This window comes from Xenopus tropicalis, chromosome 9 (assembly GCF_000004195.4).
Source record: "Xenopus tropicalis strain Nigerian chromosome 9, UCB_Xtro_10.0, whole genome shotgun sequence".
NCBI lineage: Eukaryota > Metazoa > Chordata > Amphibia > Anura > Pipidae > Xenopus > Xenopus tropicalis.
The window spans coordinates 21,975,606-22,001,420 of NC_030685.2; the positions used below are offsets into that span (position 1 = coordinate 21,975,606).

Below are 25,815 nucleotides of genomic sequence, written 5' to 3' on the forward strand. Positions count from 1 at the left end.
AGGGTGTAACTTGGCGTAATATAGGATCTCTAAACCCCACACCCCAAGGGGCCGCTGGAGCCACCTCTCACACCTGTTACCCCCATTGCCTCCTCCTCTGCATTATCGATCTATGTAAATCAGGGGTGTGGAGTCAGGATCAGAAGCAATTTTGGGTAACTGGAGTCGGAGTCAAAGGATTTATCTACCAACACCATAAAGCAGTGAAAACAGGGAATTGTGTGAAATGTGCGGGAGCGAGGGGCAGGTTCTTACAGCGCCCCCTCGTAGGGTTGGCTTTACCTAGTGCAGGGCCCAATTTATAGATTTGTGGGGAAAAATAAAAATTAGTCAGTGGTGAAATAAATCAACTGATATTGGAAATTTTATTAAACATAGAAGACACAATCACGGCAAAAGACGCAATGGTGTTTTGACACAATTATATATATTTTTTCCTCATAAAAACTAGGAATTGTAATGCATGTGTGCCCTTCCAAATGCTGGATTTGGTTCCTCCCTGTTTGGGGGGACAGAACATTCACTTTCTGCACATTGGGAGCTGCAATATAGTTTTTGCATATAGTTTTATCTAAGTACAATGCTACAACCAAGGTGGGCAATATGGAAACTTGAGCACAACATTGTGCCACACAATAAGCACTGCCACAATACAAGACACAATACAACACGCACACATTTTTGGTTCATGTTACATTTAGGTGGAGACCAACTGGAGAACTGGAATTGGCTGGGATGGGGGGGGGATATAATATAAGATTCTGCATGTGATACCAAGCAGAACCTGTTAAACTGCGCTCTGCCTTACCATTGCACTACATGTGAATATGTATCCAATTACTGCTGTCCAACCAGAGTCTTGTTTCCTTCCCATGAATAGGATAATGTTACTACCCCTATCATTTTTTTTCTCAACCCATGTTTCCAGACAGTTTAATTATATGTATAATAACATGATTTATAATTTAATGACATGCACATTATTCACACCAGGACATCTTTCCAGATCAGTAATTTCAATTATGTGTAACCTTGCTCTTATCATGCCTGCCATATCCCGCTATCCTGGGTACATTAGAGCACAGAAAATGTATTTGCAAATGCAATAGATAATTGTATGTAAACTCATAACTGAAGCACTAGGCCGGCCAACAAATTGTGAGCAAACACTGCACACTTGATTTCAAGTCTAAATGCACTGCTGGTCCAGGCAACCACTGCAACATTATTTATTGAATGCCATATATTGCAACTACATCTATGTATGTTCCAGAGATGTCAACCCACTATTATTTTGTGGAGGGAGGGTGTATTATAGTAAGGCCTCATTACGCCCGCTTACACCATTAGCCATGCCCACAGCTCTGCCCAGTGGGAGAGTCGGCAAATGCTGCGGGAGACTGGGGAATGGGTTCAAAAACTGGGTGATGGTTGGGAGAGCTGAGTGAGGCTGTCATCAGGAATCATAGGGTCTCATACAATTAACAGGGATAAATAAGCTGGGCCTTCAGTTCAGGATCCCTCATTATTAGCCCATTGGTCACCTAGTCCCTGCCAACAGGTTGAATGGGGATTGGATTAATGCAGCCACACCATTTATGCTGAAACCAATTAAAAAAATGGCCCAAACTCCATCCAGTCACCATCAAGCCCCACTCATTCTACAACTGCAAATCACACTTTTGCTTCTCTTAGGGCCCCCTACCCTCCCTGACTGGAGTTCCCCCTGTATCCCCCTGATGGCAGTCTTTGAGTTGACATGTTTATGTGCCACCAGAGAAGAGCTGTTAACCAGAGTCAGGCTTCCCTGCAAAACCACCAAATAATTTTTTATTCCCATCACTGGCCTATGAAACCAGTGTTGGAATGAGGTGTCCAGGGCCCACCAGAGACAGGCCCCCACCTGTGTAGACTCCCCATAAACCCCTCCCACCTACCTCCCCTTCACAGCCACTGCAAACCAGTCCCTGCCCGCCCCAGTCCCAGTGTTTTATCATGCTGCCCCACTAGGACAGCCCGACCCTGTATAACATTTCTAATTTATATTTAGGTGGGCCCTCAATATCATGTCCTCTCATGACCCCTAGGGGGCTGTGACCATTGTTGCTATAACCAGAATAGGAATTTGACAGAGAAAGCATGAGGATTAATCTTTGCCCTTTACATGAAGGTTACCAGATCATCTTCAAAAATCTGGGGTATGTGTATAAGAATGCAATTAGCAGGGCTGCACCAATTTAAAACCTAAATGCCATTAAATGAATCAGGATCAATGTGCAATTACTGCAGGCCCAATCATTGCATATTTCTAATGGCTTCCTATTATATTAGATGGTCTGCTCTCTCTAACGCCGCATAGGGGACCCATTAGTATCAGTTAAAAATAGCTTTTCCCTACAATTATGGAATAAAGAGCGCAGGCGAAACCTTTTTTCTTTCCTGATTCCTTAATGTGCTTTTTAGAAACTGGGGTCTAGCAAATGCTCGCTGTGATTTATGCTTTCATAACAACAGGGGAGAGCGGCTCTTCCAGGCCAGAGAACTGAGGGAAGAAGGGCTCATTGGGATGGCAGAACTGATTTAAAGCCCCCTCGCTATTTTTTTCGACTTAAGAAAGAATATGAATGAACTATTTTTTTTCTGTAATAAATCACAGCAGCTTCATTTGCTAGCAGCACAAGCAAAAAAAAAAAAAAATGAAATATATAATATAATGGTGGCGTTAGAACACAAATGAATTTACTGATATAATCAAAGTGGGATTTTTTTTCCTGCCGAGCTCAGGAATATTTTATATGCCTGCAATAAGTGTTAGGCCTATGTCCCGACTTTTCCCCTGGAAACGTGACTTTGACAAATTGCTGGGAGTCACAACCCATTAAAATAAATGGAAATCACAAGTTTCTTGTACTGTGTTGTGACTATCTCCCCCCACAAGAAAAAGTTTTCATGAGACTGTTGCCAGCAGAATACTAGAAATGCGATTTCCATTGCCGCCCATGGGTGTTTCATCACCTTGCCTTATTATGTAAATAGGAACGGCTCCAGTTAACCCTTTCAGTACCAGCCAAGTTGTACCCTACGTTTGCCAGGAGCTTTTTGAACATTTTGTATTACATTTTCTTTTAGTTTATGGGACAAGCGGACTTTAGCCTTTCTAATTATTATTATTAATATTATTAACATTTATTTATAAAGCGCCAACATATTCCGCAGCGCTGTACAATAAGTGGGTTTCATACATTGGACATATAGGGGCACATTTACTAATCCACGAACGTCCGAAAAGCGCCCGAATGCGGTTTTTTCGCAATGATCGGTATTTTGCGACTTTTTCGAGCGCTCAATACGAAAGTCGCGACAATTCGCGAAAGTCGTACTGGCTATGAAAAAGTCGCGACAATTCGCGCAAGTCGTAACGGCTACGAAAAAGTCGCAAAATGTTCGTTTTCCAATCCGAATTTTTCCCATTCGGATTCGGATTCGTGGATTAGTAAATCAGCCCCATAGAGTAACATATAAAGCAATCAATAACCGATACAAAAAGTGAAGAGAGCCCTGCCCAAAAGAGCTTACAATCTAATTCTGACTTGGGTTGACTTGTGCGCATTACGAAAAAGGGTGACCACAATTATTTGCAAATTTCCATTTACCGATCTCAAATTTTTCAACCTTCATTTATTGAAAATGAACCTGAAAACCAGAGTTTCAGAAATTGGGCGGCTAAAATCAGCTGAGCTTCTGTGGATGCTGACGGAAGGGGTATTTTCAAAATGAAAGCTTTTTTCCAGTTGGAGTTTTCAAATAAATTTAGAGACTTTATTGAAAATGAATAGTAAAGTGGACATCTATAAGAGTCTTTCTGTGGGATTTATTGTGATCATGGTTTTACGATAAACAACCCCGTGTTTTAGTTCGTTCATTTTTTACCTAAAAAAATGCCATTTTTTATTTAATGTAGGAAAAACAACCACAAACATATTTTATGTGCAAAAATACAATTTCTTGGCAAAGTCCCATGCATCCCGAGCAGGCCATTATCTAACATGTATAGCTCTGCATGGTATAAATCAGGGCCCCGGGGGGTGGGAGGGGTATTGAGGTGATCCACTTGCCCTGGGCACCCTTAACCTTAGGCATTGAAAATAGCAATTAGTTTATATTTGAATACCACGTATTTTCACATAGTTGATGAATCTGAAATTAGTGTTTGAAATGGGTCTGAAAAATGTCTCAGAAGAATGTGGCTTACAGAGACCCAAAAATAAAAATTGCCACATATATTTTATGGGAAGTAATAAAAACACAGTGGAGACAGTGCTCGGGGAGCTGTGGGTGCCTGTACCCTGACTGCACCCATTGGGGCACGGCGAATCCCAAAACATAGATTGGAATAGCTGGTCTAAGCCAGACTTTTTCTGATCTGCATGGTTGAGGGCAGGTATTGGAATCACAATTACTGTTGTTATCACAAGAGCTTTTACGACAATACCCACATAAATGGTGGTAGCACAGCAAAAACCCAAATGGTAGGGTCACTGTAGAGATATCACCCTTCATTCATATTAGAAAGAATGTCATATTAAGACATACCTTTAAATCCATATGGCTCCTCATCCCCTGTGGAGGAGGCTGCATAGGGCAGGCAGAGTATGGCACACAGGCAGCAGAGGGCAGGCAGAGTATGGCACACACAGGCAGCATAGGGCAGGAAGAGTATGGCACACACAGGCAGGGTAGGGCAGGCAGAGTATGACACACACAGGCAGCATAGGGCAGGCAGAGTATGGCACACACAGGCAGAATAGGGCAGGCAGAGTATGGCACACACAGGCAGCATAGGGCAGGCAGAGTATAGCACACACCGGCAGGGAAGGGCAGGCAGAGTATGGCACACACAGGCAGCATAGGGCAGGCAGAGTATGGCACACACAGGCAGCATAGGGCAGGCAGAGTATGGCACACAGGCAGCATATGGCAGACAGAAAACGGCACAATGACAGCATAGGGCAGGCAGTATATACAGTGACACAGTGGTGGCACTACAGCCTGTCTGAGGTGTGAACAGGTGAACAATGTGGGTGCTAACAGTGTGAGCCTTAGTTGTGAACAATGCAGGGACTAAAAGGTCTGAACAATACATGGGATTACATAGGAATCAGATTTGCATTCCAAAATAGTTGCTATTTGTACAAATACATTTCTGGAATCTAAAATTTTCACTGGAATCAAGCACATCACCGTGACAAAGCCTAAACAACCCAGCAACCCTCTTACTGGTCCCGACCCACAGGTTAGGAACCCCCTTACCTACATATAATAGTAACGAGGTAGGATAAACAGATACATGTGTATGAGTATAAAGAAGTCTGGCCGCAGCAGGTTTGTGGAATCTGTATTCCAGATGCTGGGTGTTCTCACTACCCCACAGAGCCAGGTGCAGGGAGGTCAGAAAGCAAACAAAATTAAAGTCGTCAGAGGAACAGAAAAAAAAAGCCATATTTCAGGGGGAAGGGGGCGGGTGAAGGATGGGTGAAGAATAGATTGTCAGCTCTAGAGTAAGTTGTGCTGCATTATATAAGATTGTGATGCAGCCCTTATTGCATTAGCATAACTCCCTGACCCTGTTAAATTCATTTCCAATTTCAAACCGTTGTTTTTTTACAGCTGCTGGGGGCCTGATGGCTTCATAAGCCACATGTGCATTATAAAATTCAGCAGCAAGAGCCCGCGCCCCCCCCTTAACCGAACCTCCACCTACACAGGCCATCTCCACCTCTTCTACTTTTTTTTTTAAAGGGTATAATGAAAACAAGATTTCCTTTGGCTGATTTCCCCCTCTCCGCCCTTTTTATTTTATTTTTTTTCCCTTGAACCCCCCTCAGCTAAGGTGCGAGTTTTTCCAGACATGCTGTGAAATTCATTAACGTGTCAGAGAAATAATTTAGCATCCCGAGCAAGGATCGCTTTATTAAGGAGAGAGAGCGCTGTCCATTTGTGAAGTCCATGTCGGCAGGGGGACATAGGAAAATTGTGATGATGCCCAGGCGCCCGTGACTAAATGAAGTCGAAGCGCACGCACAGGCATGCATACACCCGGGCCAAAGAGACATGCTAAAGTAATTACTACTGCGCAGCGCTGGTACTGGGTGGTCTTCTCATTCTCTAAATACACGGGGGCACGGGTTTTAAGGCACAAACGGAGCGACTCATGAGCAAAGCAGTATCAAAGTTAAAAAAAAAACATCCTTTTGAAATCTATAGGATTTTTACTTGACACATGTTGCAGGTGGTTTGACCACGTTTTTTTTTTAATTCCCTCCACATTCCCATAAAGCGAAGGGGGTGTCGAACTCATCTGGTGGGACAAACTCGTTACAGAGCAATTTCAAACAGGCTTTATGAACCATAAAAAGCACACACCATTACCATGTAGAGCCAGACTCACAACAGCTGTGAATTCATCAGTGGATATACTATTAATCTGCATTTAAATTCAAGAGCAAGTAAAGCTTTTTAGCAGTTTGGGTTATGGATGCTGATGCTCTGGGTAAAGCTTCTCCTAGTAGCCATTTGCCCTTACGTGTGCGCTCTGGGCCATTGTAACTCATGAAGCACTAGGACTTGGCAACTTAGGCCCCACTCACTTGATCTCTTGGTTGAGTGTACCACATCCATCAGGGTGGAACCTTTCTTAGTGTAAACTGCATGCTACAGCTGTGCCTACTCTAGCTCTAAAAGCAGGGATCCCCAACCAGTGGTTCTTCAGCAACATGTTGCTCACCAACCCCTTGGATGTTGCTCCCAGTGGCCTCAAAGAAGGTGCTCATTTTTTAATTTCTGGCTTAGAGGCAAGTGTTTCTTGCATAAAACCCAGTGTAAAGCCAAACAGAGCCTTCTGTAGGCTGCCAGTCCACATAGGGGCTACCAAATAGCCAATTACAGCTCTTATTTGTAGCCCCCCAGCAACATTTCCAAGCTTATGTTGCTCCCCAACACTTTTTCCACTTGAACGTGGCTCACAGATATAAAAGGTTGGGGATCCCTGTCTTAAATATATGTAACCTCCATAACTTGTTCTGAGCACTATTGTGCTGCTCCTGCACAACTACGCTCGGAGACAAGGATCTCACCTCATAGTAGAAATGGAACTATCACCCTGAAGCACTGCACTGTGCATAGATTTAATGTCACTAAATATTGGTTTCCAGGATCTTGGCAAATGGTGTGTATTGCCATTGTCCTCTGATGGCTGCCTTGCTTGTACAAACACTAGGAAAGCACTGAAATCAAAATGTGGGCAAACAACGCTTCCTTCACAAAAGATCAGATAGAATTTAAACCCTGAAATTTAAGCAAAATCCAAAAATGGCAAAAATGAAATCTAATCTTAATTCTGCAAAAAGTGCTGGAATTTGCATCCTAGGAAGAAGGCATTCACCAAAGATTTTGCAGGATGCCATTGGTAGGTAGATTAACCAGCATTCCAAATTGTCTCCCTGTTGAGTTAAGTTTTTAGCTGAGGTTCACTGTCTGGATAACATTGTCAGACAGATAATTTGGGTTATATACCATCAAGTTCAAGCCCCCATATGGTCCCCATTGCATATATATATATATATATATATATATATATATTAACAAACAAACATACCTATACCACTTATATATACAAGACCAACTGTAGATGTTGGATAATATGATCTGCCATCACATCACCCGGCAGCATATTCCCCAACCTCACTGCCCTCACAGGGAAGAACTATTTGTGTTTTAAATGAAAGTTCCGTCCTCTGAGTCTGAAGGGGAACCCCCAAATTTCTATAAAGCCTTCCAATGTACTAGTAAGGAATAATCAAGTTCCCTACAGAGAGAACAACTCCAATGTCTTCTCTGATATTTTATTTTTTCCATCCCCTTTACCAGTTTAGTTGCACGTCTCTGCACTCTCTCCAGCTCATTAATATCCTTCTTAAGGACTGGAGCCCAAAACTGCACCGCATACTCAAGGTGAGGCCTTACCAGGGACCTATAAAGAGGCAAAATTATGTTTTCATCCCTTGAGTCAACGCCCGTTTTTATGCAAGACCTTTGAGCATGGTATGATGTGCCTGTATGAATCTTATTTTGCCTGTTTAAAGTTGAAGGCAGTAGTAGAAAATTATATTTGAAAGAGCTGGCCCAAATCAAACATCTGGCTCTAACAAGCACTTTAATGGGATCTAAACACTTTTGCTTAACCACACATTACCTACATTTTGTTGGACTAGCAATAAGAGCATTCTTGAACATAAAGCATGCTGGGAATTTTAGTTCAGCTGTGTCAGGGTGTCATTTTAAAGCAACATTGCTCAGTAAAACGTTTCTTTAACTCTCCAGGGCCACTGGCTAAATTCATGCAAATGAATTCTCCAATGTGAATTCCACCTGATCTGCGACCCTTATGTTTTGCTTCATGAAATAAGAGCTGGAATCATAGTTTTTTTTTTTACAGAAGAACCAAATGACTGTATGTCCTCCCTTTTGAGAGATTACAGTGTAATATCTGGAGTCCAAAACTGAACAGTCTCCCTATGTTAGATAAGCAAAATGACATATTCTTTGTAAGCTGAAAGCTCTCTGGTGAATCTTCATGCACCTGTAATTAAGTCTTGGCCACTTATTGCAGAGATCTTAGGGGCACAGTGGGACAGTTTAATGACACCCTTTTTAATTAGGTTAATAAACTTAGAAGCTAATTACTTTCCCACACCAAGGAAATCACAGTTTTTCACAGCACCTTGTATATAATGATCTTCTCTTCATTTTAAAGAAGTTCCACAATTTATTAAAGGGGATCTATTTTTGCTGCTATTTTTATCTTTCAATAAATGTAGTTTAATTAAAATATATTTTCTGTGTGTGAGTTATATATATATATATATATATATATATTTTTTTTTAGACATGGGTACCTCCTTTACACCTGAAGGCTTTCATTTCTGTGTTGAAAAGTGCCAGCACTAGAGGCTTCAGGTGTTTCCCATTCCAAATAAAGAATAAGTAAACCTTTTTTTTTAATCCTTAAATTACATACCTTTTCCCTGCATCCAGATTTATTTTCTTTCTCTATTACAGCCAGTTCAGCTACAACTCTTTTACTGACTTCCTTGTCTAACGTGAAGTTCCACCCCCTTTTGCTTTCTGAGCACTCCTCCTTTCTCCGATTAAGGCCGTGGCAGACGGGGAGATTAGTTGCCTGCGACAAATCTCCCTTGTTGCAGGCAACTAATCTCCCTGATATGCCATCCCACCAGTTTGAATGTAAATCGCCAGTGGGATGACATATGCGGCGCCGCGATCAAGGCAACTTCCACGATTTCGGGAAATCATGGTGCCACATATGCAATCCCACCGGCGATTTACATTCAACTCGGTGGGATGGCATATCGGGGAGATTATCATCCTTGTCGCGGGCTACTAATCTCCCCGTCTGCCACGGCCCTTATGTTGACCTCAAGTCAAAACAATCCTATTGGATTATTTTAAAGTTTAAATGGATTTTTAGCAAATTTAAGGTATTATAATCCAAATTACAAAAAAGATCCTTTTTTTGGAAAGCCCCAGATCTGTTCTGCATAACAGGTCCGATACCTGTACCTTGGGCAGTTTTCTCATAACAGGAGCACCGGACAGGTATCAGGTAAGCTCCCCCACCCTAAAGGCACTCATATAATGCTATGTGGCCCTATGCAGTAAACAAACTGCCACAAGTAGCACACATACATCAAATAAATTCACACGGGAAATTATTTTTAATTGAAGTTAATTGAAAAAGACAAACACTAATGTAGTAAAATATTTACACACAAATATCCTATTTAATTACATTTGCAGGCAGTGTCTCAATTTGTGGGTAGATGTGAGTTAAGAAAACCATACTTGTCGTGGCTGAACTCGATTTATGATTCTACCATGATTGCTTAAGTAATGGCTCAAAGCTATAATGGGCGAGCAAGATCGATAGCCAAAGGACGGCACTTAAATATCTCCTTCCATTTTGGTTTTTTAATGAATTGTTATTAAGTTAGGCTGATTTATTAATGGAGCCCAGATGGAGTCATATTTTATTGGCTTTAAAACCTGCGGCATAATTAAAAGAGCATGCCGAAACATTTCTAGAATGTGATCTTCATTTAGACTTCCAGTTGCCAATGGCCTTATTGAGTATTTTACTATAAATGGAGGATATGTGTATTTTTTTTTTTTTATTCATGAAAATAAATGATGGCCCAAGAAGGAACTTCCTTCTTGTGTGACAGACTTTTCAGGACCCCACAGTACTTTGTAGTGCTGTGTGACTCTCCATGCATCCCAAGAGTTGGGGTCCATTATGTGGCATCTACACTTTATGATTTGAGGATATAGCTACATAACTGGCAAGTGTAACACACCTTTAAATAGTTCAAGGGAGACTGCAAGTACAAAACTGAGAGATTTCATCAATCATATTATGGAGGCTGAATATAATTTTATATATTCTTTTATAAGCTAGGAAGGGGTTTATTAAGCTGGTTCCAATGCCATCTAACATTATATCTACAAGCTAGAAACCTGCAGAGGGCTGGGCAATTGTGACTATTTTGTGGGTGGAATTTGTAGATGTATGGGTTACAGGTCTCAATACAAGAACAAAGAAATTAAGGAAATTTCTTTGGAGATCCCTTGTATTGACAGTGACAATAAATACAATATAAATGATTTGGCACTCATTTAGAGTCGAATGTGTTCTGTTATTTAGGCCTAAATGTTGGTGGCCAGCAGATGGTGGTCTAAGTGGGTAAAAATGGGGCTTGTGGGCCGGGTCCGATGTACCAACTTGTCTATAACACAAGCTACAGTTTTGGATGTGACTGTGAGATCTCTTTTGGCTTGGAAATAATAGGGAAAGCTGAACTGAATTTAATATTACCCAATTAGATGTACATAAAATAGAGGTAGAATCTGTTCAATAAAGTTGACATTTGATTTTGAATCCAACTCCTATTCTTGAGCAGATGGTGTTGTCCATGCCTTCTATACAGGGTTGCCACCTGTCCAGTTTTGACCTGGACAGCCTGAATTTCAGAAGAGCTGTCCAAGTCAATACTGCCTGCCCAGTTTTCCAAATTAGGAAATCCACACAACCACTTAACTGGCGTGGCGACCGGCAAATCACTGATCGCCACATTAAAGTCCCGCCTCCCGGCATCATGGTCAGGTCTCAGAAGCACCCGGAGTAAAAAGCACAATTAAGAGTGCTTGGCCTGGGCAGATAGAGGAATATTCTTTGGGGATTATAGCAGTAGACCAAAACCAAATAAATGTATAAAACTCTCTTGAATTGTTCAAACATATAAACATTAACAACATAAGAGACTGGTACTAATTAAACATAAATTTAGCATAAAGGGTCAGATCATACCATACCCAAATTCTAATCTCACTGGAGTGTATGAAACCCCAGGTCCATTGCTCACTTCACAGCAAAATCAGGCGGTCAAAGAAAAATCAAAAACAACTCACCACTGTGGTGGTCCGAGTGTTAGAAGCCCCGAACCCGTAGCTTGAGGGAGAAACCAATCAAAAGCAAGAATACAGCTTCAATCTCACACCGGACACGCCATTAGACTTTATTTATCCATCTAAATGCAATACCCCTGGTGCGTTTTGTGCACATGTGCAGTAGCAGAAGGACTGGGTCACATTTGGACCACTGAGTGATTTATAGAATGGATGATCATTTTATAAGGCTCATAATACAAGGGAAAGTGCCATAATGGATACAAAATTGAGCAAGCATTGATGCTACTCAGAAAAGTACTTGCATCCATACTTGTTCCTTTGCAACATGCGGTGAGCCCTTTCCTTTGAGTAGTCCAGAACATTGGTCCTTGAACTGTCAGAGGTTGCTGTAGTTCTGGGAGGGTAAAAAAGGCTATAGAAAGGACATTCCTGTATAATAGGACCCAGATTATTTGCAAATGCAATTTGTCACCATCATCAACCTGTCCTTTTGATGCTTTGCTACTGTCAGTCACACTTGCCTGGTCAAGAAGCTACTAAGGCCAATTAACTGCACCTCCCCACACAGACAATTATGTTTTTTTAACCTTGTTACACTTGCCAGAAGCCCCAAGGTGGCCAGTCAATGGTAGATATCATGTCAGAGGTTTAACCCAGTCACTGACCTTAGTGTGGGGTGTGGGAAGCAGAAGGTTATTATTATTTTTTATCCTGAGCTACTAATTATAACCAGCATTTACATAGAATTTAACCTGCACAGAGCCGCTTCCCTGCCCTGGTGGCTGAAGTGCTATAAAAGAGCCTAATCAAATCTATAGTGAAAATATTGGTCATTTATTTATAGAGTGTAAATATATATATATATATTTTAAATTATCTATAATGGTTGAGCTTTTAAAGGAGTGCCATCATGCCTTAAACTAAAATAAGTATTTTGTTTAAATGTGAAGTAGGGGCAGCAATTAGCTTTGGTCCCAGTTGGTGTTGTGTATAAAAAAGTATTCCCTACAGCCGATTAAACCTTCCTTACCAGTGCAGCGCAGTCCAAATATTGGTGAACTACAAATCTCAACATTCTCCAGCATTTTAACAAAGGTTAAAGAATAACTGTATGTGTAGCCCAGCAACCACAGGCAGTGTCAGACTGAAGTACCGTGAGCCCCTCCATTCCTGGTTCTCCTTTGGGGGCGGCTTGTGGGTGACGCTTTGGCAGATTGCAAGGGAAAGTGACTTGCGCTCGCAGTGAGAAGAGGAGGCCCCTGAAGCCGTCTGCCTGGCGGGTGGGGGGGGTTCAGTGACAATGGGACCCTCCCTAGCTTTGAGGCAAAAGAGGGTCTAAAGACCCTTGCAAGTTGTTTGGCTGGGCATCAGGGAGTAAAGGGGCCATGGCATTTTAAAGGCAGGCTTGAAGATTTTGGCCCCCTCATTTCACTTTGCATTCTGGTTACAAGAAAGAATGCATGCCCTCAGGTTTATAAAAAAAATTGGGGTGCATAAAAGTCACGCTGTAACACATACTGGCCTTATAACCCTTACTGGATACACCCCTGGTTTAATAAATAGATTAGATTCCCCTGATCTGCCCAATCTCTGCCCCTGGCATCACCACCGGGCCCTTTCCAGCAAAGTAGGTATCTCTACCTGGTAAGCAGAATTCTCCCTGGTGATTATTGTTGTAGTAGTAGCTACCCAGACTGAAACCCTACCATAAAGCCATCCAACTGCACTCCCTACCATCTATAGAAGCTGCCGAAGAACTAAATAAGAATTCTACTGACCAAAAGCCTATTTAGAGACAAAAAAGAATTGACCAGTGAAAATGCAGCTTGCTACTTTCTTTATTCTAATCTAAAAGTGAACAAGAGGCAGAATTTAAAAAAGATTCCATGAAGCTAGAAAAGAAAACTTTGTATTCTCATATCTTTTTGTGAGATCTGACTGCAAGAAAACTTTAAGAAATGATTTTATTGGCACAGCCGTCTTTACCATCTATAATTGTTGCTAATTAAATATAAATATTAAAAAAAAAAGCTTTGTTTCCCTTTAATTGTATTTTTTTCCCTTTTCCTGTGCAGAAGCTAAAGTACAACCATAAACAGCTTCCAAACCCTTTATAGTCACCCAGGTGTAGAATTTCCCGATACTGGCACAGGACCGTTTCATTCTGGCCACTGGTGGAGGCTGCTAGATGCCTCCCACACAGATGGTTCCTTTCGCTTGAGCAGAGATGTGGGGTGAGAGACTGTGCAAAAGGACCTCCCGCCAAGACCAGAAAGGATTCCTTTAATTGGTGCTAATTAGAGCATCTGTTCTCAAAGGCAGATGAGGTGCCATTGTTAAAAAGTCACTGTGCGGGAGGGGGTACTGCTGAGCAGCCCAGAGTTATTGAGGCAGGGGGGAAAGGCTGCACAGCGAGGAGGGGATACTTAGTTACAAAAAGAGAGAACTTATTGAAAGGGAAAGAATGGCCCGAGACTGCAGCTAAGGGCAAAAAATGGGGATTAAGGATGATGGTCTGTTATAGTTTATAGAATAATGGGGCTGCCCCAAGAAGTGGGGGGGCAGGTGGAATAAAGGTAAGGAGTGATTGCTGCCCAGATGAAACTTTGCTTAGAGTTAATAAATTAGCCCCACTGTTGAATAAATGTATTTAAAGAGGACATACTCTTTTCATATTCAAACAAATTATCAAAGGTTAAGGCAATGCCTAAAATGTAGTCCTAAACACGAGAGTATAATTCTTAAAGCAACGCTGTTCTATAAAACTTTTTCAAGTTCTCAAGAGCCAGTGAGACCCCCCCCTCTAAATACATTCAGTTTTTTTCATTTTTGGTCTATATGGGCATTGCAGGGGCAAATTAGATTCATCCTGAATTTGTAACTTAGTTTGCAATACCTACACTGAAGGGTTTATTTCCCCTTAAACTGGGAATGTGCTAGCTAGGCATTGTATTCTACAGGGCTGTAGCAAACACTGGGAAGATTACCACTATTATGGAAAGATTGTGTCTTGTTTCATGTGCTTTCTTGTTGAATGGTTTCAGAAATAAAGCTAAACTTTAAGTTGTGTTAGAATTTATATGTTCCCATCAGAGATGGCAACCTGTGGCCCAGCATATTTTATTTACTAATAACTCCAATCCCTAATCCAGGCCTCAAGTACACAGAGGCCCAAACTGCCTCCCACCAGCCCAATAAATAGTGACTGTGGCACCTTACAGCAGCCCCTCTGGCATTTGCCAGAACCCACAGATTGCCAGTCCAGGCCTGCTCTAATCTACATTACGGTAAAATCTAATTTTATTTGAACTTCTTATTTCAAGGCAGGGTTGAACTGGCCTTCCAGAGTACTAACTGTTTAGATCTGGTTCAATGAAGAGCTCAAGAGGCCAAGCCTGACATGGTCTCATGGAGACATAAGCCTTCTATAGCAATATATTTTTCTAGCGTTTAACACCAAACTGAACCTTTATCTGGCCTTCTGAGCTTTGATTGCAGTACAGGTATGGGACCTGTTATCTAGAATGCTCGGGACCAGGGGTTTTCTGCATAAAGGGTCTTTCTGTAATTTAGATCTCCATAACTTCAGTCTGCTAAAAATGATTCAAATATTGAATACACCCAATAGGATTGTTTTGCCTCCAAAAAGGATTAATTATATCTTAGTTGGAATGAAGTACAATGTACTGATTTATAATTAAAGAAAAAAACGAATTTTTAAAAAAAAAAAACAGAATTACTTGCTTATAATGGGAATGATAGTCTATGGGAGATGGCCTTTCCGTAATTCAGAACTTTCTGGATAATGGGTTTCCGGATAAGGGATCCCATACCTGTATAATACTGGTAGCGGAGTAGCAGTCCCTCAGTAAATAACTTCTTTGGGCCCCCACCACATGGGAGGTGAGAGTCGCTTGCACCCACAGCTGTGTGCTACCACCCCTTTCCTCTTTATACTTGCTTATTTGCTCACTTGAAATGGTAGTGGGCAGCAAGGGACAGGGGTGCTCATGGGACTTTACAGCAAATCCCCAAGGTCTGCTGTATGGTAGTTACGGCACTGAATACTAGCAAGCAAAATTGTGCCGCAGTGATTGCAATCACTGACCTGATACCCCAGGTATAACATATGGCACCCACCCCCCAGCGATTGAAGCTTTCCTGCTTCTTTAATGTCTATGGGATGGATGCATAGTGTTGCTCAAGCCTTGCTTTTGTACATTCACTGATCAGGATCAAACCAACAGTGAGCCACACTGATCTGGGACAACCTTTCCACAATCTTATACAGTATATTTCATTTGGGGGCCTCAGTCTGTAAAATCCCTCACTGGTCACCATAGGCCTATAAAATCCTATAACAGAGCTTAGTGTTTATGTATTAGCTTGTTATGATAACTAGAGTGTGAGCTCTAATTTCGCTCTCTCTATGACAGATTGTTGGAGTCTGTTTGTAATTCTTGCCTGCAAATGAATCTGGGCTATAGCATAAACTGTTGCTTTATTAGAAAGTGATAATAGAAATGGGATTTTGCAAGCCTCTGAGTTTGGCATTGTGTTTGCCTGTGTAAATCAGTGTGTGCTAATATGCAGAAATATGCAGAAAACGGTTTTTATGTGTTTTAACTGTAGGGTCATTCATGGGAAAACATGTTTTTTTACAAAACGCAGTTAATAGAGCTTCTCCAGTAGAGAATTAGAGAAAATATTTAATTTTGAAATTTGACATGGGGCTAGCCATATTCTTCATTTACCAGGGTGCCACAGCCATGTGACCTGTGCTCTAATAAACTTCAGTCACACTTTACCGCTGAGCTGCAAGTTGGAGTGATATCCCCCCCACTCCCAGCAGACGATCAGCAGAAGAATGGGAAGGCAGCAAGATAGCAACTCCCAGTAGGTATCAAAGTAGCACTTAATAGTAAGAAATCCAAGTCCAGCTTGGGACTCCTTCATCTATGGTTTCTGTTATGTCTCGCAATAAACAGGGCAAAATTGTAAATTTAGAGTAAATTCAAATTCTACTCCCATTGCCAAGACATCTGTATAAACAAACCCCTCCCTTCCCCCAGTTGATGCTCTTGTTAAACGCTGGGATAAGGAGCAGCTTATATTTCCCATTTAAGGTGAATGTCTGGGCCAAGGCAAGTAGTATTGCAACACCAATTGGTGAAATGCTTCTGATGCAAAGCTTCTGTTTTACAAAATAAAGAGAGAAAAATTGCGCAGAACAGGAAAAAGCTATATATTATCCTGTTATTTCTAATGTCTTTTTATGTCTAATGGCTTTTGAACACCCTAGTATCAAATACAGTTGGTAACTCCTTGTGGTATGGGATGTGGTTTGGGATAAATATGAAATGGCATTGCTGCCTCAGACTTACCCATACATTCATTGGCCTCACGTGCAGTGGCTCTCTGCCATGGACGATCATAATGAAAGGGTTTACACCGGTCACATTCTGGGCCCTCTGTGTTGTGTTTACAATCACAGATCAAGCGAGCCTCCTTATCCTTGCCACAGCGGGAAGCATGCCCATTGCATTTGCACCTGCCCCCAACTTGGAACTCTCCTACTGAGTAGTAGAAACCTGGGCCTTCATCACTTGCCTCAGATTCCTTATTTCCTAGAAGGTGAGGGCGGCTAAAGAAGACACGGATATCTGTGGCAGTCAGCCAGTCCTGCAAAACAGGGCTGTTGTCAAGGTCCTGGGCAGAAGGTCGTCCATCTAATGTACTGAAGGCTATTAGTCCACCAGTGAGAGGATAAAGTTCTGTTTGTCCATCTGTGCACAAAGCCTCTTGCTCATTTTGTTTGGTAACACTTGCACGGCTAGGTTTGCCATACACTTTACGACACTGTGATGAGTAATACTGATAAGGGACCCAGCTCTTTCCATAATCCATGGACTTGAAGATGGCCACAGATTCTGGACGGGGAGAGCAGAACTGAAGGCTGACATAGGTCACCTCAAATTTCTTTCCCAACGAGAGGGTAAGACTAACATTCTGTGAAGAGTGGCGAGGGAAGGTCTCTGATCTCCAGCAGGTCATGTTGCCAGCAGTGTTAAGGTCAGTGAGGTAAGAGGCTGGGTACGACTTCCGAGGATCTGTAGTATCACAGTGGCGAGTTGCCAGACGCCCACAGGTACTGGAGGCTTGGACTTCTTTGTTAAATGCTGCATTGACAAATTCTGGCACACAGCGTCGGGGAAGGCCATGCTCATCATAGCAGGGGTCTGGAATGGAGTGTTGCTGCTGCTGCCCAGAGAAAGGAGATGATGTGGAGTGAGGGAGCATGGGAAAAAATGAAACAAGAAGGAACAGATGAGGCATCTCCCGAAGGTAAAACATAGCCCTGTAGCGGAACAGAAAGAAACACCAGTTACTGGAAGACATGTGTATGTTGGCATAGTCATGTGGTAGTTCAAGTTGAATACACAAGCCATGCAAAGTCAATGTTTTACATTAATCTCTCTGTATATTGACTGAAGGTAACGACAAGATTCCTGAAGGGAAACAAGACTAAACAGATTTAATGTGAACAAGTAGCAATTAGAAATTCATCTTCATTATAAAGCCAATAATAAATAATATGTGGCACAGTAGAGCCAAAATAGAATGAAAGCAGCCAATCATAACTCTTCCTTCATACAGGAAGATATAGTGTAGTTTCCTTTCAGGTCTGCCTAGTTGCTGGCTGCCCTTCCAACATATTGCTTAGCTGGTGTCCAACAAACCATGCAGCTTTGGTAGAGTGTTGACTGATACAATGTTCTTACATTGCTTCATGCCAGAAGTGCCACTGGTTGGCAAAGTAGTTAAAAGTCACTGAAATATCCTTATTCAGTGGCATTTCAACAACTTCCACCAGACTGTCACTGGGTAGTAAAACACCGATTTCTTGTTGTTTTTATGGTTTTCCAACTGAAGTTCTAGATCCTCACATAGAGAAGATGGGATTTTGCCAGGCCTGGGATGGTAGAGTAATTACAATGATATTTTTGTCAGAGGAAGTTGAATTCTTTATGAACAGACCAAAGTCTGATTTAAAATAAAAAGTCTGTACAAAAATACTAAAGAATTAAACACTTTTCTTGAAGTTATTATATTAAGCAAAACTGTAAATCCTGCTTTGCTTTAGCAGCTGCTGCCTGACATTGAGCACTGTTGCAAAGTATCTGGTCTACAAATGTTTTTCCATCACCGATTCCCACAAATATAGACAATTTCATTAATACGCTGGTAAAGCTATCAATATTTTCTTCTCTGCTTTGACCAATCTCTCAATATGAACATTCCTGGATAGGCCCCTATATCTGCTTTTGCAGCTGCTGTCTGACATTGAGCACTGTTGCAAAGCATCTGGTCTACAAACACTTTTCCAATACATATGCAGTTGGAGTGTTTCTACAAGTAAATCTTCACCGGTTACAAGGTAGATGCTTGCTACAGGTCTCCAGCCTGCACTGGAGGCATAGTTATAGACAGGCAAAAAGTCCAGTAGTACATTATCAGTTGTGAAAATTTTTTTGACAACGTTGTTAAGCCCAAAAGTAACATACAGATGTTTCAGGCCCCTCTGGGCCCTTTCTTAAGCCTAAATATAAAGTGACTATGAAACAAATTTGAAGACCAAGTGATGTATGGGGTAAACAAGTCCAACCCCTAATTAGTAGGTATGTCAGATCTGTTAATCTATTGATGTTGATACTTTTGTTTTAAACAACACTTTGATCACTATGAATTACTGATATTATGGATCCACTTTACATTTATTTATTTATTGAAACAACAACTGTCAATGGGACTTTAATTGGACTATAAGGATTAACTTGGACTGATTATGGACTCTGTATGGTGGCACAGTAATGTCACCAACCGGACTTGTTTACCCACCCAGTGGGGCTCCAAACACCGCCTGTGTGCTACTATTGGGCTAAATACATTTTCCAATGATAGTGTCCCACTGGATTTTTTGCCTGTTTGTTAATGCTGTTCCATCATGGATTCCCACAAATACAGCCAATTTCATCTAAATACTGGAATAACTGGCAATATTTTCTCCTGTGCTCTGACCAATTTCATAACATGAACATTCATAAATAGGCAACTACAGTATATCTGATTTTGGAGCTGCTGCCTGACATTGAGCACTGTTGCACACTCTGTGGTCTACTAACACTTTTCCATAGCAAATTCCCATAAATAACAGGCCATTACATTTATATGCTGGTTGCTCATTTTTACTACCCAAGTGTATAACTTTACCTACATCACACTCCATCTCCCATTTACTTGCTGACTTCTCTAGCTTATCCAAAGCTCTCTTTAATGAAAAGAAAATGTTCATCTGTATTTATTACCTTACATGACTTGGTATCATCTGCAAAATAATCCTTTACTTTCCAGACCTACTTCAAGATAGCTAATACATTTAAATACAACTGGGTCCAGAACTGAAACCCTGTGGTACACCACTTGCAATTTTAGTCCAACTTGAAAATAATCCATTTACAAGAACTCTTTACTCTCTGGCTTCCAGCCATCTCTACATGTACACATTTTTTTTTCTCCGCGCCATATTTCTTTATTTAATTTCCTATGGGGAACAGTATCAGAACTGGCTCAGGACTTGGCTATTTAGTTGTATATTCAAAACACTGCTAAAGTTTCTTATACGTCTCGAGGCAAAAATGAAGCAATTCTGGTGCGAAACATCTGCTTGATATTCACTGAAGAAAAACTCTTTTGTCGGGAATAACCTTCACAACATTGGTCTGTTTCTATCGAAATCAATCGGCAAGATTATATAATGAAGTAACTTATATATAAGGTAGATGGTGGTGGAATGAAAGAGACATGTATGGATGAAAGAAGTTGTACCCAGAAACACATAGCTCTAAATAAGAGAATTCACCCAAAACAAGTTTTGCACAAGCCTCACATATGTTGCACAAGCCTCACATTTAAATGCCTTTTGGTGGCCTAAAATGCTCATCCTTCTTAGTGTAGATATGAGCCTTATCGCATACATGGAAGGATAGTGGCCCACTAATGGCATCCTGATGGCTTCCACTGGTGGCCCACCCACAGTTTGGCAATTGTAATCATTTATTCCATACAGGAGTTGGTGCAGCATAGATCCACTCTGGGTTTATTTGCAGCCTGTAGGGTAATTACTCAATATGAGTACTAATGAATAATGATGGCCACATTCACACAAGTTTTACTTTATTACTGACAGAAAAAATAAAAACTAACTGCAATTTGTCTTAGAACATGGTTATATGCTTCATAGTATTACTTAATTTTAGGTTAAAATACCCCTTTAACCTCTGCGCGGTGCTGGATCATGGGCCCACAAGTTTTATATTACTGCCATTAAAAAAAGGGTTAAATACGCCAGACGTTTCTCTTTCTCATTTGAAAGTGCATAGTTGAAAAGCTGCCCAGCTGAGATAAAAAAAAAAAAGTCAAAATACAGAACAAAAGCTAAATGTAGCTATACACAGGCATACTATATGCACTTTATCAGTGCTAGCAACACTTTCCAACTGTGCTCCCTCTGATCCCACCCTTGTTTGTTATATATTAATGTAAATTGCTGTACAACTTAATAAATGATGATGATGATAGTGCAACAAAAAGTCACTGGAAGACATAGCAATCTCTTTTTTAGGGACCCAGGACCACCGGGGGGGGAGAGGTAGAATCCTGTCGGGGAGGGTGGGGGTCAGATATCTGCAACAGTTTCGATTAGCAGTTCCTGAATGTAGAGGAAGTTATCCATGAGTGGGCAGGGTTTGGGGGAAATAAGGACAGGATTTTTGTTTTTATTAACTTTTTATTTTTATTAACTTTTACAACTGAGGTGAAGAAATTGCAGACTGAGGATTTTTTTTAAACTGGGTCCCCAGATTGCAGGGCCCACTCCTATACCTCCCAATTGTCCTATTTTTGTTGGACAGTTCCAAACTACAGACCTGGGGGTATGTGGCAAAATAGGCAGCATCTGGGTGGATTGGAGGAGTGTCTCGTCATAACTGTGCGTGGTCGGGAACAGGGCTGTGGTCTCATTTGTTCTTCATTTGATAATTCGAATGTTGGGAAGTATGCACGGGCCCAGACAGGCATTTGGCTATTAACTCAGCCCTCAGGTGGGGCTGAGCTTGCCAAATAAGTAATATATTTTTGTGATATTTAAATTGATACAATATAAAGAATTGGTGCCACCCTCCTAAAGCAGCTCTCCCTTTGTGTCATTTAGCATACCCCCCAACTGTCCCGCTTTAGGCGGGACAGTCCCGCTTTCTATAGCGCATCCCGCTGTCCCGGATAGTCCCCTGAATGTCCCGCATTTTCGTAATAGATTACGGAAATGCGGGACATTCATAGAAGGATCCGCGACAGCGGGATGAGAAGGCTTAAGATGAGCGCTCTGACTCCTTGCGCTGCTTCTCTCCTGTGACTCCTTCTCCGGCGGTCCCTGGTACTTTTATAAGGTTGCGCCCGTGCGTAATGATGTCAGACGTACACACGGGGCGCAACCTTATAAAAGGGCCTGGGACCGCCTGAGAAGGAGCCACATAAAGAGAGAAGCAGCGCAAGGAGTTGGAGCGCGTATGGGGGCTCTGTGTATGGGGGCACTGTGTTTGGGGGGCACTGTGTTTGGTGGGCTCTGTGTATGGGGGGACACTGTGTATGGGGGCACTGTGTATGGGGGGTACTGTCTATGGGGGCCTGGGGGGCACTATGTATGGGGGGTACTGTCTCCCCTGTGTGGGGGGGCAAAACTGGTAGATAGTTATAACTCACTTATATTTATTATAACATTTGTCCTCCCTGTGTGTAATTCTGTATATTGTAAGATTGTACAGCACGGCGCTTTATAAATAAAGTTATACATGCATACATACATAACTGACTGCCTTCTCTCTATATTTGTATTTTATATGTAGGAGTTGTTATTTTGTTTTCCTTAGGTAGTACAGTATGAGGATATAGCACATTTGCATCTGATCCCGCCATTTCAACTATATAAAAGGAGTATTTTTAGAAAAAAAATGGGGTGTGTTAATTGGGGCGTGGTCACAAAAGTGGGCGTGGTCAAAAAAAATTGCCGTGCTGCGCGCCCAAATCTATTTGTCCCTCTTTTTGTTTTTCAAATATTGGGAGGTATGATTTAGGACTGTTGCCATCTACATATGTGTGTGTAGAAGAAGCTAATGAAGTATGTCTTCTTAGAAGGAAACACTCAGAATGACAGATGGCATTTCCTGGCAAATTACACTAATAATTGGGCATGACAGTGATGCACAGAGGTGATTGTTTTTAGGTACAACCAACAAACCAGGGAACTCTCTAGGGTTGCGTTAATTTAGATGCAATGCTGTGTGTGTTATTTAAGTCGCGAAGACTATCTTCGTGTGGTATTTGACGCGCGCTAATTAACGTGCATGTGCTAATTAACGCATGTGCGCTACTTGTTGCATGCGCGCTAATTTACACAGTGAGCATAAATTGCCGCCGCATGCGAAAAAACGCATGCCATATTAGCCATACACACCATTACGTTCGTAAAACTACTTTTCTGAAAATGACCATTTCCCTGCAAACTGGCGGCTGCATCACTCTAGGGCCAACACAGACTTGAATAAATCCCACTGAAAAGTCCATATTGTGTTGCCAAAAGCTCATTAACTGTACTTTTCTATAATTACCGCCTGCCCCAAGTAGGTGTTCATTTTTGCATGGACTAATGCGATATTTAGCGCATTTAACGCTTCATATGTTACTATTCTTTTCATTCGCTAATTACCGCAATGCGTTACAATTAACGCATTTGGTTGTGCGCTATTTAACGCACAAGATATGCGACTTAACGCATGCGATAATACTTTAACGAATTGCACTTTTTTTGCATCAATTTTAACGAAAAAAAGCATGTGATAATGCTTATCGCACTTTAGTGAATCAACCCCTCTGGCTGATAAGTGGACTTACAGGTACACTATATCAGTGTTTTTCAACCTTTTTTGGGCCAAGGCACACTTGTTTCATGAAAAAAATCACGAGGCACACCACCATTAGAAAATGTTAAAAAATGTAACTCTGTGCCCAGCAGCAGTGCCCCCCTAGTACATTGGTGCCCAGCAGCAGTGCCCCCTAGTACATTGGTGCCAAGAGCAGTGCCCCCCTAGTACATTGGTGCCCAGCAGCAGTGCCCCCCTAGTACATTGGTGCCAAGAGCAGTGCCCCCCTAGTACATTGGTGCCCTGCCTACGGCACACCAGGCAACATCTCGCGGCACACTAGTGTGCCGCGGAACAGTGGTTGAAAAACGCTGCACTATATGATAGCAACACACTAAACAGTCTCTTCTCTCTCCTGCTCCCCCCTCCCACCAGAATGCTAAGTACTCCCTCCCCCCTCCCTTAGGAATGTGTGATCTGAGCTATAAGGGCTAGACTGCAGGAAGGAAGCTACTTAAAATGGCAGCTGCTATCCTAAGCAAACGGAGAAAGCTTCTGAAGCTGTTTACTCGAGTATGGTAATGGTTTCTGCAGAATACATATATTGTTCTAGGTGGCAATAATGTGGCAAATCTATTGGCAGTAAAATGCCAAAATGACTTTCTTTCTCCTTTAAGCAATATAACATTTTATCAGCTAGGGACATATAGAACTAGAACCCTGACACCTGAGGAGCAGTGTGAGGGACACTTACCAACGGCCATAGCTCTCCACTTTGAAGAGCTTGGGGACACGCAGAGTCAGTTATAGGGAAGGTGTAAGTAACCATCATGGGTTCAGATGGGATCAGGTAAATACTAAGGAATTAGCTGACTCTGAATAAGGGGGTACTGTAATGAGATTTGGAGTCCTGGATTTAAGGCACCCCTACATTTAACTGACATTAACTATATATAATGTAAATCCTTGACTTTCTACATTTTTTTTTCTCACCCTATTTGGGCATTGGCTACAGGTACTAAGCCATAGATTACAATTCTTTACTTATGGATGGAAGTTGCAATGAGAATATGAGATGCACCAGTCATTAGAGCCAGCGGGTGGATGTAGCAGTGACAGCAGAAGTGCCATTGTGACATTCTGACAGACACTTTCTTGGCAGAGAGCCAAGAAAGGTAAAAAGCCCCCCTGCAGGGCCGGAACTAGGGGTAGGCAGAAGAGGCAGCTACCTAGGGCGCAACGATTGGGGGGCACCAGGAAGGAGCCTCTCCTGCCTATCCCTAGTGCTACTTTGTCATTGCCTCTGCTGCTTGTCATTAGAGGTGGAGGCAATGACCGATCTAATCGCCCCGCCCCCCCTGCACTGCCTCCTGTGCTTTGGTGCGCCATTCGGGGGGGGGAGTTCCGATTGAACGGGGAATGCGGAAGTGCAATGTGAATGCATACGTAGGCAAGGCAGCGTACGTAGCCCATTCATGCAGTACTTCCGCATTCCGGGCTTGATCGTGGTCCACCAGAAATCCACTGGGGATCTACTGGTGGACCGCGATCAACGTATTGGCCACGCCCTCTCCAGGCCCAGGCATAGGGTGGCACAAACTTAGGGGTGGCATGCCGCCCCACCACAGTAAAATTTTGCTCCCATACGGAGCAATGGGGACCTCGCGCGTGCACGCTCGCGGGGGGGGGGGAATTGGGGGGGGGTTGTGTTTGCCAAATTTAGTCAAATGGGATTTTAAAAAATGAGGTTTAAAAAATGGGCGTGGTCAAAAAAATTCGCCGAGCTACGCGCAGCATTTCTTTTTGTCCCTCTTTCAATTTTCAAAATGTTGGGAGGTATGCACTCACAGCCTCACAGCTATTGCTCAAGTTTACTATCATTTGCAAAATGCAACTCTATACCTAGGAAAATAAAAAGTTATATATTCACATGGAAGTTTATATTAAAAATAATACCTTAAACGCTTATATATAAAAAAAAAAACCCCAGAAAAAATAGATAAAATCATTTTCCTACATATCTCATCAAAAATATCGGTATGAGGTACCTCAAGAGATCCCATATCTTCCTTCATGGTTTGGGGAAAGGACTTTAAGACCTGACATGTACTAATCATTTGCACCAATGAACGGTAAAATATCCACACCCTCACAGGAGTCACTGCCTTTTGGACTTTCTGCAATAATCTCTCGGGAAGGGCACAATTATGCAGCAATATAGCCACCAGGGGGCAGTGTATGCGCAGGGTGTGGCTCCCCAGACGGATTAGACTATCTAGGAATCTCTGATCTCGAT

The 25,815-nt window shown here is 42.0% G+C and overlaps 1 protein-coding gene across 2 annotated transcripts in view; it reads right to left on the reverse strand.

Annotated features, from left to right (window-relative positions):
* Nucleotides 1-25,815, reverse strand: part of ntn3 (netrin 3) — a 63,539-nt gene that overhangs the window by 22,950 nt on the left and 14,774 nt on the right. For both annotated transcript variants that reach the window (XM_031892968.1, XM_004918004.3), the window contains exon 2: nt 16,929-17,902. In XM_031892968.1, coding sequence (XP_031748828.1) covers nt 16,929-17,898 — 970 coding nt within the window. In that variant the 5' untranslated portion in view covers nt 17,899-17,902. The remainder of the gene's footprint in view (nt 1-16,928; nt 17,903-25,815) is intronic.